Raw genomic sequence first — 14,962 nt, 5'->3', positions numbered from 1 at the left:
GTGACAAAAGAGTAGGATGACAGAAGTTCTTGCTTTTCTAGTACTGGGCTGAACTCTGCATAAGCCAACGCAGCAAGAGCCCTTTACCAAGGAACATCAGAACACAGTCACATGACTTTTTATGATGTCTTTCTATTTTCCCACCTTTGCAGCTAGGGCTGCAGCTGCAAAGACCTTACAAAAATAGTTACTGAAGATACTAAAGGGTATTAACAAATGAGCACCAGAAAACTTCTTACTGCTTTCTACTGATGTTTCTTCTAATTGCAGGATGCATTGTTTTTTTAAACTACTGTCATCCTTGCTAATGGTGTGGGTTTGAACCTCCAAGACCAATTTGGACAGTGATCACATTGCAGTATTAAACTCTGCTTTATGCTTGTTTGAACAAAGCCACAAAAAAGGAGCCACCAGACAAGAGAGGTGCAAACAAGTAATGCAAGGCTTCCCAGGTGACTCAGCAGGTCCAGCCAGGTAGCTCCCTGCAAACAGGCAGTTGTTTCCATACTGGTGCAGTTCTCCTTCCCTCAGCATAGCTCAGGCTGGTTCTTCCACATTTTGGTTAATCCAGTCTTCACTTCTTGAATCTCAGCTGGACTAGCAAACAATTGTCCTTGCTCTAAAATGGCAAATCCCAGAACAGCACAAGCAATGCTGCTGGTTGGTCTGCTGTAGGAAGATACATTTAATATGAAGATATTTTCAAAGGGATATGGTGTATGACACTTGATTCATACCATCAGTCAGTCACAAAATGTTTCCTGATCAGAAATCATAATGGTGATCATGTACTTTCCTATGCATCCACCTTACTGTGTTTCAAGGAAAACTCTGACGTATAAGGATGTGGTAGAGTGCCCATCATCAAAGCTATTTAAAATGTGATTGGACAGATTGATTACTGCTAGATAATCTCACCAAAGATCCCTTTCCCACAAAAGGTTGGACCAAATGATCTCTCAAAAGTCCCTTCTAACCTGGCCTGTTCTGTGATTCTATGATTTAATTAGTGGTTGTAGTAGGAAGAGATTAAAATTGACTTTGTGAGATGAATGCTGTAGAAAAGCTACTGAATATTCCTGGTGGAATTTCTTCGCTTGGAATCAAGTTTTATAGACTTGGGAGTACCCAAGTACAAGCCTGCCATTTTCTCAGTAGCTTTGTTTCCACATTTCTGTATTCATCCTCATTTGGTATTGGCATCAATATTTACTGAGGGTGGCTGCAGGCTTGGGAGCGCTGCAGGGATCCACATAGTCTGAGCGAATTCATGTACCTTCTCTGATTTATGCATTACAACAGGCACATAATTGTATCCCTGAGCTGCACCTTACCCCCCACCAGAAGCAGTGTTTAAATTAAAAATTATTATCCAGTTACAGCAATAGCCAGAAGCATACCTACAAAGCTTTAAGGGAATAAAATTCCTGTAAAACAGGTTAACTCCTGCATGAAGAAAAGTGACTTAATGCCAATTCAAAATTTTAGATAATGAGATGTAAAGAAAAAGCTGGATGGGGACCAAAGCACTGCTGGAAGAAATGCAGGGAAAACAAATCCTACTTACAAATCTGAGATGCCTGGTCCTAACAGATTGCAATGTGAATAGTGCCCAAGTCGGTTCTGTAAAATACCAACTGAATTTCATGACATTTCAGCCCTTTACTGTCAGAAAGTCAATCTGCAGAATCAGCTTGTTCTAATACCCCAGACAGGTGGTATCCCCCCTTTGTTTTTTACACCACTTTATTCTGCTGTCCCAGGAAACTGGGTAATGATGGACCACTCAAATGCAGCATGTGCAGACCCAAGACAATCTGCAGCTGTAACAATGAAATTGAAATAAAAAGAATAGATACTGGTGATTCTAATACCAGTATACTTCAACAATCACAGCACCAAGTCTGGGTGAGACCTGGCTAAAGATTTCTCTCATGCAATTCTGTCAAAATTTTACTTTAACATCTATCACATCCACCAATCAAGCCAAGCAGGAGGACCTGTAAGTCACAATTGTAAGTGCTTCAATTAAAAAGTTTTTGAGTGTATTGCCTTGGTGCTGTGGAAATATTGATGTCACTTAATTATTAATGCAAAATCAGTGACAGAGGTATATACTAGGGGTACCGATGGTTCTGAAGCTAAAGAATAATTCAAGTCTTTAAAGAATGGAATGAAATTTGTTAACTGCAGCAACCTATTTTCCAATATCCAATTGATCAGCTTCCTGCTTTTCTCTTAACTCCCCGTTTTTCTTTTTACTTCCTCCATTTTTTGTCTCTCCAAGTAGCACTTGGACAGGGGCTATCCATCTGCTGCCTTGTGAACCCAGAAACTGGTCTTAGTGACGCACACCAAGCTACAGGCGGTTTGTCACATTCTGCTATTTCTTCCCTGTATCCCCCTACTCTCACCTCCACCTTCTCCCAAAGCTTGTCAGTTTACAGCTACTGAGTAATTAAATGTAACAATATCTGCCTAAGCTACACTCAATACACATGAAGTTAACACCGTCCTTTTCAGAGTTTAAGTGTGCTCATAACTTTCTGTACACTGGAAACTTATGAGTGGAAATTTCAAAAGCAACTCAAGTATCATAACTAAGAAATGACAAAAAAATATCCAAAATTATGGCCTTTGAAGATGCTAACTACAGGAATTCAGTGAGATCACATTTGTTCATATGATCACAGATCAAAGCATTTCATGCTGCTATGAATATGAAATCAGATGTCTTCTCACCATGGTAAGCTGGTTTTCAAATGGACTCAAAAATAGTGAAAAAAGCTGACCATGTCCACTTCAGTGGCTGAAAGTACACTTCACTTCAGGAAACAAAAGAATATAAGAGTAAGGCATTTATCTAAAAAAAAAAAGTATCTTACAAAAATTTTACTTGCTCAATTCTAGAAACCACAACAGTATTAATAAAATCATAGAAGACAACTAATTCAGTGTTTATTTAGAAGCAGCATACGTCCAAACAGTGCATAAAATTCCCAAGTGTTTATTGTTACAGTTTAAGTGCATATATTACTTCCATAATTTTGTGCCCTTCCACAGGAACAGACATAGAGCAGCTACACAATTTGTTCTTTTCAAAAAGCTTTTACTACTTTGAGTTCTCATCTTCATAATAGGGTAATACAGTGAAGTAGTTCCAGTGATGAATTCCAGATCTATATAGACTACACTTCTAAAGAGTAAACTCAGTATGAAAGGTGTTAAAGTTTTTTAATATTCCCATAAAAGGTGACAAAATAAAAAAGTCAGTTGAATTAAGACAGGCAATATACACAAGACACTTGTAAAAAAACCCAGATGTTCAATACAAAATATTAATCTATGTTTAAGAAAAAAGGAAAAGCTTTTCTTAAGTTAAAAGTATGGGCCCACACTTCTGAATGTCAACGCAGAGAAGTTATGAGGGTATCTCTAAAGTTTAAATACAATCTGTACTGGCTACATTACTTCTGCAACTTTTATAAATGAATGATGGAAGACAGAATTACCTAACACAGGAACCTGAGCATCAAAAATTAAATTTCTATTTTTAAATGGTTTATATGTGTGATTTCCCCCATTTGCAACAAGGATAACATCTGTAGTTTCTTTGCTGAGGCCATCATCTCTAAATAGAAGCCCCAGACAAAATGGGAAACATTTCCACTGCTGAGAAATAACCAAGGAGTATAGTTTGGTTAGAATGCCAAACACTATGGAACAATTCTATACTTATAGAAAAAAACATTAACTTTCTAAAGAGATGATTGTGAATCCACAACTCTCATCTTTAATTTTAAAGTATTTGATAAGTACCACAGTACTGACAAATCTTCATAAATATCATTACTTTTGAAATAAATATGTCAAAAAAGCACAGAAAATTTTATTATTCTTACTGGAACAGCTTAAAGTTTCTACTTTAAATTTAGATTTTTGTTTCCAATGTTATGTATGGATCATTTTTATCAAACCTATTCTCAGGGAAGTGGAGATAGTATCAGGATAGAGAATAGGCAATAAGGCTGAATTCTTTCTTCCCTGCCCAAATACTTCCAAAAGACCTTACAAACTGTAGTCAATGAGAAATACCAGAATTCACCCACTCCATCCATGTTACCATTGCCTATATAAAGCTGCAGTGTATTTTGTGTCTAACTTGGATAATAGCCACAAGGCTCCATCACACTGATTGATATGGATTAGACTTCTATTTCCAGCTTCCTGCCTTTCCAGATGCTGGGAACTGGAGAGAATAGACACCAACACTTCAGCTCCATAAATGGAGAATAAATGAATCAAGTGCTTCACCTCACTTGGCAATGACCTACATCCACCTGAGGAGCAGCAAGAGCATTTTTGACAAAGCACCTTCCTGAGAGATGCTGATTGCCACATGAGGTTTACAGCCTTAACAAGTTGAGATGGAAAGTCCTTCGGCTCTTTGAATGTTTAAGATCCAACTCTTACAGAGAGTTCAACTGGATCTCTTTGGAGTCTCTGAGCAAGACTGAACATAAATTATTTGCATGCAGAAAACCTTAAACCATTTCAACCTCTTGGCCAGAAAAACCACGACATGCCTGGAAGCACCAGAGCAATGATTACAGAAGAAAAAAGATTTACGGCGTTGTTGTCTAATATAGGTTTTCCAGATATGTGCTTGGAGTCTTTTGTTTGGTGGTTAACAACCATGCCAATTGTCTGGTCAAAACCTGGGAAAAGATAAAAACTTCATTTTACAAAGCCAACTGAGATGAAGAGAAACTTAATAACCAAGTATATACACCTTCCTAAATTTATTTGACTATAACAGTGTTAAATCTCTGTAAGAAGATATCATCAGACTAAGCTAAATTACAGTTAGTTTAATTTGGTACCTTCAAAGAATGGGGTATAAATGCAGTATTTTACATTAGAAGTTACTTCTTTTGAGAAGTTACACTTCTGTCAAATCTTCTCTCTTTATGTAGTTTCACAGCAAAGAAAGGAATGAAACAAGTTAAATTAGAAGAGGAAAAAGCTGTTCCAAGTCACTCTGAGGCAAAGGATGCTGTTTTGAACAAAACCAACTTATTAGCAACATGTTTTCTGGCAAGAAGACATGTTTGTTTTAAAAAAAAATTATGGAAAGACCATTATTACTTAATCTGACAGAAAACAAGCTCCTAACAAAGGCTGAATTTATAAATTCTATTTACACAGCAATTTTATACTACCAGCAGCTAGAGTTTTTTCTGTAGTACTTAGGTAATTTCTTGCTCTGCCTTTGTATTATCAATACTTTAATATTACTTCATTAGGTATTACTGTACAGACACCATTATCCTATGTTTTGTCCAGCTGCACCATTCTGTATGCTGATAAAACCACACCAATCTAGAATGCTTGATCTTAACTCACACTGTAGTGAAGTGTAACTGGGTACGTGCACATGCAAGCTTTTAAGGTTGGAACATCCCAAATGAAATCAGTATATTTTATAATAATTTTTTTTCTTCTTAGATTTTACTTTCAACACTCACAACCTGTAAATTTCAAAGAAAGCTGCTACTTTAATAAAAAAAATTCTGCATCTCTGATAAAACTTAAAAAAAACCCCACTACAAACCTCCCTGGCAGGGATATAGTTGATAATACTGTTTTGAAACATACATTTAAACCTGGCCTTAAATAATGCAAAAGAGCTATGGAAAAATCCAACTTCAAAGTCTAATAGCTTAACTCTCAACACTTGCTATGTTTTAGAGAGTAGTACTTTCTTTGAGGAAAAACTGGAATTATCTTTTTCTAAATATATGCCTCAATTGTACATAAAGTGTATATTCCAATCATGAACAAGTAGGTAAAGTAACAGTCCTTTTGTTAGCTTTGTTATTTACAGAATAGGTATAGACTGATAACATGGGCAAATTTGAATCTTATTCTTCACAGCTACTCACAGTTTTAATTAATAACTGTGTAGTCAGGGGTGGATTTTCTTTCAGAAACAGTGGGTATCACAGGCTATTAGATACACCACATCTAGGAATATCACCAAAAGAAAAAACATTGACAGAAAGGATTAGCAGCATACTGTTAAAAAAAAGAGAGACAACTCTTTATTCCCACTGCCATATTTATTGTTTTTCAAGATGCTGCAGAAACTAGAGTATTCCTTCTGAGTCCACACTGAAAAGGGAACAAAAAAGTGGGCTGAAGGAGAGACACAAATGAGCAGCACACATGAGCAGCACTGTATCACATCACATATATATCACAGCATGTACATGCACAACATAGTATACATACTCCAGCAATGCTTTTGAATTCACAAAAGAAACTGTGTAACTTGCATGCTGTCCCTGCTGCAGCTAAAAAGGTAAATTGCTGAGCATGGAAAAAATACATGAAATGCAGAAGAAATAGATGCTGATAAATGCAGGCATGCATTAGCTAGGTTTACTCCATTCTCTTAATGCATCTGCCTCATTAGGAGCTTGAAACATTGTCTGAGTGCTTAAGTGTTTCTTGCTCAGGACAGAAATATCTAAAAATTCATCAAATAGTTAAACACTCCGTTGTATTTTGAACTTTAATGGAATTACAAAGAATGGAGCATAAAAAATGCTGTATAGCCAAATCCAGAGCATCAACAACAGTTGGTGGATCTCACTGTAAAGGCAGACCTAAAGGATTTGTGTCTCTGAGGCAGTTCATCTGCACATTCACACCTTGACTTCCAATTAATAAGTATACCAACAATGAAACCTGGAAACTTAAGTTCTCTCTGTAAACAAGCTGGTAAACACAACAGTGTCACATATGGTTTCTAAACAATTTTGAAACATAAGTTTACAGCTTAGCCTAAAGGTTGTCTGTAGTGTTTATTCACAGGCAATGAGTAAACACTGAAATAATTTAGAACCAGTCAGTCAATATATTTTTTAAAAATGCATATTGTCTTTTTATTTAAAGTCACAGCTAGTTTGTGATAAGCTTAACTTATAGGAAACAGTGCTCTGTATTATAGAGCTTCTACAGGAAGCAGTGAAAAAAAACAGAAGGTAAACTATTGTTCACTTTTTCTTACTTAATTCTTACATTTGAGCCTATTGCTAGGACTTCAAAATTAGGAATGGAGCTTCTGCAGTGACAACTTAATCCAAGTAAATGGATAATATTAAACTGACATTCTTTCTTATAAAATGTTACTATAATTAGACATATAGAAAAGGAGAGGGCACCAATTGCTTCTTCCAAGCTAAGTTGCTGGGTATCTGTGTCTCTTTCAGTCATCAACATGACAAGAAGCTACAATAAACAAATCAAAATGTGGAAAAGGGCCAACCACCTTCGCTCCTTTTCATTACTATGTCCATTTGCTCCCTTTGTCCTTCACGCTGCTATTTATGTAATCTTTCTATTTAAAAATCATATCCTCAGCCCTTCTTGAAGTTCAAGTCAAATTTTAAGTTACATTGGGAGAGAGGGAAAAAAAAAAAAGAAAAAAAGAGGACTCTTACCACTGTATTGCATCGTAGCTCCCAAATACGAATCAACAATTGATCCCAGTAGGCCAGCTGCTGCACCAAACACTATGATGGGCCATTGTGGAGCAGATATTTCCAGATCACTCACAAAAAGGAGTTGAGTTATAAAGTAGGCTATACCTACTGTCATGCCTCCAAGCAAACTTGAGATCAGGCCCACTAAAGTAACTGCTCCATTAGTACCTAAACCAAATAAAGTATAGCTGATTTACAAACTGATTTTAAAAGACTTGTGATAACTTAAATGTTTTACATGAAATCCAAACTGCTTATAGTGACCTTCTCCCCTTATATCTACTGCAGCTTTTTACAATTCCCATTATGCTGTTGAGCAGCTTAGCCTTCACCATTACTGCCTGTTACTACTCCTTTCCTGTCTCTAGGGCTAGTTCTCTAGAAATATTCACCATCATTAAATTAAATAAAACTACACAGCACACAACTCTCAATGTCACCTGGTATTTGTCTGCTCTAGGAAGTGGTGGGGTAATACAAGAAGAGATTTGCTCAAGAAAATCAGACCTTGAGATGTACACATTAAAGCAATGCCCTCTTTCAGAAGCAGTATACGACATGTTTTACCAGCACATTTAAAAATAAAAGAACTAAATCCATAAACAGAGATGTTTGAGAGCTAATTGAATAAAAATCTGAGGAATGCATATAAAGAAAAAAAAAATTCCCATGCATTTAACTCCTATCCAACAAGATCTGTACCTCTGATCAATTTGTCAGCAAGATTCAAAAAAGGCATATTGCTTTAAAGCAGCAATGACATCCACCATGGAGACAACGTTTGACAGACAGAAAGTTCACTTTATTCACCCTTGGTAGGATATTCAAGGAAATGAGTGATTTGGTTATGAAGTGAATTTTCTGTACTGTCTCTGTTGAATATATATGTATTCTACTGATTAAAATAATGCCTGAAAAATATCAGTTGATAACTTGTATTATTCATATTAGCAGTATAAACTCTTTTACTATTGTCAGAGATTAAAAGTGACAGCATTCAGAATAATTTTTGCTCCATGGTTGCTATGCACGTGCATCTCATCAACAAGATCAGAAGAAACACAGTTGACTATATTCCATTTCAGAGAATGCATTCCTGGTAACCTTTTCAAATCCCAGATTTCTAATATTTGTTTTTCTATGTCTTTCTTGGAACTTTTCAAGTTGGATGCATAATTCAAAACAGATTAACAAAATATTAAGAACATGTAGAAGAGGTAACACCTTACCTACTGGAACCTGTTCCCAGGTTGTTATCAATCTTGGTTTGCTTTTACTCATAACACTACCAATCTCTGAAGCCCATGTATCACCAGCAGAGCACGCCAAAGCTCCCAAAAGGGATAAGCACATCCATGATGCTGTGTATTCCTTTGAAAAGTCAATAGGAATTTCACCCGGTCCATTTTCTATCATATATAAGAGAGCCAGCTCAGTAGGAACACCACCATTACAGAATACCTGAACCCAATTCCTCTGGCCACCTGAAGTACAGAAACTGAATTTTAGCCATTTCAGGCAACAGCATGAGGCAAAACCAAAATAACGCATATATAAAGTTAAATTTAAAAAGACAAACATTCAAACCAGAAACTTTATGGTAATTTATTAACAGAACAGAAGCAAAAGCAAAGTGGCTTGCTAATATTCACAGGGAAAGGGCAAGGGGAGTCTCAACAGTGTTCCCTATTCTAGATGTTACATCTCATCTGACCCTTTGAAAGGAACAAGAAACACGCGGTATTTATTCTCTACAAGGGATCTAAAAGAATTAAAGTATTTTGGCTTACCTTCTTTGTATTCTGAATCTATTTGTTTCTTTATATCTTTTTTCCACTTGGTAAGTTTTGAAGAAGTAACAAAAAATACAAACAAAGAAGAGAAGAAACTGTAATTTGCGACTGTAAGGATAAATCCAACCACCAGTCCTATGAAGAAAAAAGAAGTATCTAAAGTTCCTTCATGTAACAATGGTTGTTTTGCAAAGCAATTAAGTACTTCAAATTTTCTGAATATGAAGAGTATCTTCCTGATAAACCTAAGAACAATCATACAATAAGGGATTCTATTGAAAATTACTAATTTTATTCTAACTGCTGAAGCATGTGATTTTTAAGACCTTTTGCCACAAATCAGTTATACTGTGCAAAAATAAAAGAGAAGCAATAAAATCCCCAGAATCCAAAGACAATATAATTGCAATTCAAGTACTCTGCCTGAAGAATGTTATTATTTTTATAAGGAGCAAATATATATCTGTGGCTGTGCCTCTATCAGCAAGTTTATCATCAGTTTAGGTATTGAATCCCACATCCAAGGTCTCCAAGATAACCTGTAAAACCCTTCTCCAAATCTTAGCAGATGCTATTTCTCTATTCTTTTCTTTGTTAGTTTCTGATTTTTATTATACCTCTTTATTTCTGTAATTTTTTAAAGTATTTGATCTCCTTGATGCAATTCACTTTTATGTCCCCTTTCACAGGGGAGGCCTAATTTCACTCCTCACCATGAGATTACAATTCTAAAGGACTGAAAGAAAAATGGTTGCATTTAAGAGCAAACACCAGTATAAATCGGCTAGCAGAGCTGTTAAGAGGTCAGAACATAAAAGTCAGAAAGATTTTTGTCAGTGTAGAAAATGCTTCCCTTAACTCTCACAGACAGAAGATTTGCAAAATGGGTGACAAGGGAAGGAAGGACTTGAGGCCCTGTTTTACTCCACTGAACATCAATTCAGGCAATGTCACAAGACAAGGGTGAATCACCTCACCCTGAAACGTTGCGTCAGATTTCAATAAACACTATTGTACACTACACTGGGCTTTTCATCATGTGGTCTAGAAAAACTTTCAGAAACAGTCATTTGTTCTTAGTGAAGTACAGATTTAATTTTCTCATTTTTGCCAGGCCAAAAAATGCCTAGAACTGCTTCTATTACCAAAAGGGGAACCATACAGAAAAGAGAACCGATTTCCCTCCACGCAGGAAGGCTGCTGACATGATCAGTTTAGGGTCTTTCTTTACCACTACCTCTGCCATTTCCTTGATTCTCTGTGAATCCTTCTATATGTTAAACTAAACCATGTGATTTAACTGCATACTGTACTGAAGTTTAAAAGAATCTTCCAGGTTTATATAACTATAATAGTATTAATCAAATCAATTACGAACAGTAGCACAGGGTTAACTTGACTGTTTAAACAGGCATGAGAAAAAAAGCCCAGTATGAATCTGGGGTATGTATGCTTACATTTATATTTTATTACAATAGAACTATGTGAAGTCTTAAACTGCAAACAATAAAAAGGACCTTTAGTTTACCAAATGTTCAGCTTAAGTCTCAGAAAAAACATACCTCCCAATGCACCACTGTGATCTAGACTCTTCTTCTTAAACCCCTGTGTAGCAATAATTAGTGGAACCAAGACTGAAAAAAGCCAGCGCCATGGAGAAATGGGTCGTAAAGTACCTGATAAATGAAATAACAGGGTTACACATGATCCTCATAAAGCCTTTATGTCTTCATGTCTGAAAAGTCATTATTTCCTGATACATACTTAAATTTTGATCTTAATAGAGATTAAAACTTTTCATCCTTCAGAGGAAAGATATTCATATGGACAGAAGGACAATATATCTGCAGTTATCTACTCAATCTTGCCATTCAGCTATCAAAGAAAATATATTTACTGAACTGAAATTAATTACCAAAAAATAGCAAAATGTGACAAGAAATAAATATGGTGATATTTTCCATTCTAAAAGGGATTTATGAACCTCAAAAACTAACATCTGAATTTACTGTGACAAAATTCCACTACCAAAAAAAGCCAAGCAAGACAGTCTGCTAGGTGAAAGTAGTGTGACCACTTTATGAAACACCAGCCCTGTCAGTTCTTCTGAAAGATGATGTAAGGCTCTTAATCTAAGGCTCTTTAAAATATACTTTGAGCTGATTACTTTCTCAGCAAGATTTGAAGTGACAGTTTCAGTTTGAAACACACAGAAACTTCTAAAAGCTAAAGCAAATAGTTAATGTAGGTTTTGAAAAAAAATCTTGAGAAGTTATTATATCTCCTATACAAATACAAGACATCAAAAATCTTGCACTCAAGTAAATCTCAATCTTGTAAAACAAAGATTTCACAGAGGCACAGAGGCTTGTCTTGCTGGAAAGATAAACATGATGGTTTTCAGCAAGAACTTTTGTGTCATCAGTACCCCCACCTCTGCACAAACACTGGCTCCCTGGTGCAAAGCAGGACACAGTAAAACACTCATTGCACTGTAAAGATTCATAAGAAAAAAATTCTCTTCTGTGTACTGAAAAGCCTCAAAGCCATAGTAGGTGAGCAAGGGGGGGTCTTGCAGCCCAGGGCTGAGTTATAAATTCATAAGACAAACACCAGCTGGGTACTAAGAGCCCTCCAGTGCTGTAGCCTGGTATTGCTGATCACAAACCAAGGCAGCTCTTGGTGCAAACTTGAGTGTAAGCAGTACTGGAACACAAAGGGGTTCCTTTTCTTTGGCTAACAAACAGAATTTTCATATCTTCAAGGTCATTTTTAAACTAAACCTTTTGGATTTGCTTGTAGGAGAGAAAAGTATTTGTATTAAATTACTACTAAGTAAGACTAAGATCTATAATAAAACAATTAATTAACACTGGCTTCACTAACATCTGGCCCACTGTTTGATGCTTAAGAATTACTATAAACTGTACATTAATAAAAGTACTTTTGTACTATTTTTGTATTTATATTACAGGCTGTGAATTCACCACTTTTATGGGCTGAACCATTTTAAGCCCATTAACTACTGTATGTTTAATTTACCTCCTTGAAAAGCCAAGGTCTTTCCAGTCTCAGGCAAATGAATAACAGAAGTTTTATGTCCTTCTTGTACCATAACCATTCCCTACAAAAAGGAGGATTTGTCCACAGTCTTCTCCTTTCTATCAGGCCCTGTCCTGATTTAGCTGGTACCAGGTCTCTCCACGCTATACTGTAAATTCCCACTCCCTTATAAGAACAAGGACTAGATATCCTAATTGTCAGAAAAGCTCTACCTTTGGAGAGCAGACACACATAAATGAAGTTGCATGTTTAAATTCCACTTGGGTATTGACAAATGACACAAATAAAACCTGGTTGTGAAGCCTGCTTCTGCATACCTTCTACACATCTGGCATCTCACTACAAGCCAAACCAGAAGTATGCAGACAACACAGATTGAATGCTGTACCAGAAGTAACCCATCCTAAATCACTGAAAAACACTGAGCAGAGATATGCAACTGCCTCTACAAGTCAGCTTATACTGGTGGGGTATTTATTGTAGTTTCTTCTGAACCCAGGGTGTTACTAGGCAGTTGAAGGTGCTCATACTCTATGCACTTTCAGCAATAGTGCAATGACACTGGAGCTCTTCCAGCATCAAACCAGCTGGGGTCTGAATGGTAAGTCTTTACCTGTCTCAGAAACACAGTTGAATTCTTCTAGGCATAAATTGATACTGCAGGCAGCATCAGCTGCTTTTGCACACTGCTGTAAGAGTAGCCCCAAAGCCGAAAAGAGAGACTACAGAGAGGACTTGTGTCCCTGCAACTGCACACAACTAAGTCACAGCCAGCCTGAGCAGAAAGCTGAGCTGACAGTACACACCTCAGCCAGCCACTTCATCCATACATCCCTATCTTCTTATACCATTTCCCGTTTCTCTGTTCCTCGACTAAGGAAGTCTTCCTGCATGACCTGTTCTGCACGTTGCAGATGTTGCTGATTCCTAAAACAGTTCTGAAAGCTGTCACACTCTTCCCATGTTGTCACGTATTTCCCCTGATACAGAAAGACCTCTGTCATCTCAGCTTTTCCTTTCACTTCTTAATTTTTATTTGCTTTCTTTTGGAGAAAGACATCACAAAGGACACCAACATTTTAAATTGTACATGATCACTGGGCAGAGCTGCAAGTAAGCGGCTGTCAGCGTCTTCTAAAGCACGATCGCCTACTGTAAGAGGTGAGTTATCAGCTCTACTGACTAAGGAAGGGGCTGTGCACATCCCTCCTCCCATTTTTGTCCCCTGCCTAGAGGGGCCGGAGGGGAGGGTTCGCCCGTGGCCGTGCCATGTCAGCCTCTCCCGGCCTTTGGACTCACCGTAGTACGTACTTGCAGTCATCGACACGATCCAGAACGCCAGCGAAATACAAATGAGCAAGTTCAGGATGACCATATTCGCCATCATCTTGAGGTATTCTCTGAAGAAATCCTCCTGGTAATAGGACATGGGAATCAAGAAGGACAACACCTGATGGGAAAACACAAGGCGCAGGGCATCAGCGACACCACCACCACGGCCACCACCACCTTCTTCTCCTCTTTCTCCTCCCGCCCGGCCGGAGCCGCGGCCGGGCCCGGCCCGCACCGCCCCCGGGGCGCTGCCGGGAGGCACCGAGGCGCTCATGGAGAGGCTGCTGCGGCCACCTCGGCCGGCCCACGCCGGGCTGCGCTGCGCGGCGCCGGGCGGCCGGAGGCGCTCGCACCGCCCGGCCCCGTCACCGACCTGTTCCCGGGGGCCGCGGGCGCCGCCACCATTCCGCCCCGCGGCCTCCCCGCGCATGCTCCGACGGCAGCCGCGCGGGCCCGCCCGCGCCTGCGCCGCAGCGAGGGGGCGCTGCGGCTGCGGCGGCGGCTGCGGCCGCGCCGTGAGGAGCTCTCGCTGGCCTCGGGCGGGGATGGGGTCGCGCCCCTCCGACAGACGCTGCCAGTGGAGATCCAGTTTGCGAAATAAAACCAGGAACGACACGCCTGTGAAAGGCATGAAGTCGGTGGATAATTAGTGAGACCAATGAGTACCTGGATGAGGTTTGAAGCTTGTTGGAGCACTTCGAAGTTCATTAACAGCAGAAGAAAGAGACTTGAAACGTTTCCTAAAGTTGACTTGGGATGAAAACATGCCAAACCTGCCTGGTGGCTTTTCTTGGGGCACGTCAGAATGACTCCCAAAACACTCGAGTTGAAAACAAGCTGACATTAGCTACGGGACAGACTGCACAGCTCCCACTTCCACACATCAGAGCTTTGTCAACAAAGCACAGTAAGAGGTGAAACTTCACAACTTCGCAAAAATCCATTGTTTTGAGGCAGCAGCCTCAAAATAAACGAGAAATAAATGAAATAAATAAGACTTCAGGCATCCCGGGAGATAATGCTGAAGAAGCATTTAAGCATTCAGTGCTTGATCAGTGGAACATAGACCAAAACCTTCAAGTGGTACAGATGAGTCACCTCATGAACATCAATAAATAACATCAGCTGCTTCTTTCCTATGGACTTGTAGCAGCAGCAGCAGAACAGAATATTTATTTAAATATTCAGCAAGAGGCAGAGTAATACAAAAAAGGACAGGAAAAG

The 14,962-nt window shown here is 38.5% G+C and overlaps 1 protein-coding gene across 2 annotated transcripts; it reads right to left on the bottom strand.

Annotated features, from left to right (window-relative positions):
• Positions 1-2,936: 2,936 nt before the first annotated feature.
• On the bottom strand, positions 2,937-14,173 carry TMEM19 (transmembrane protein 19). Of its 2 annotated transcripts, XM_036401072.2 has the most exons (7): positions 14,112-14,173; positions 13,706-13,856; positions 10,906-11,019; positions 9,341-9,478; positions 8,780-9,034; positions 7,509-7,718; positions 2,937-4,718 (listed from the first exon to the last, which is right to left on the bottom strand). In XM_036401072.2, the coding sequence occupies exons 1-7, from the start codon at positions 14,166-14,168 to the stop codon at positions 4,555-4,557; spliced, it is 1,089 nt and encodes a 362-aa protein (XP_036256965.1). In that variant the 5' UTR covers positions 14,169-14,173; the 3' UTR covers positions 2,937-4,554. The 2 variants fall into 2 exon arrangements, with proteins under 2 accessions (XP_036256965.1, XP_036256963.1); XM_036401070.2 differs by lacking the exon at positions 14,112-14,173 and having other exon boundaries at positions 13,706-14,084.
• Positions 14,174-14,962: the final 789 nt, after the last annotated feature.

The sequence above is a fragment of the Molothrus ater genome, chromosome 5, assembly GCF_012460135.2.
Source record: "Molothrus ater isolate BHLD 08-10-18 breed brown headed cowbird chromosome 5, BPBGC_Mater_1.1, whole genome shotgun sequence".
NCBI classification, from domain to species: domain Eukaryota; kingdom Metazoa; phylum Chordata; class Aves; order Passeriformes; family Icteridae; genus Molothrus; species Molothrus ater.
This window is presented reverse-complemented; position numbering and strand designations above follow the sequence as displayed.

Coding starts and splice junctions, on each gene's coding strand:
- TMEM19 (XM_036401070.2), bottom strand. CDS start 14,012: ATGAGCGCCTCGGTGCCTCCCGGCAGCGCCCCGGGGGCGGTGCGGGCC. Junction 11,020..13,705: donor GACTGCAAGTACGTACTACG/GTGAGTCCAAAG, acceptor TTCATTTATCAG/GTACTTTACGACCCATTTCT. Junction 4,719..7,508: donor AGCTACGATGCAATACAGTG/GTAAGAGTCCTC, acceptor ATCTTTTCCCAG/GTTTTGACCAGACAATTGGC.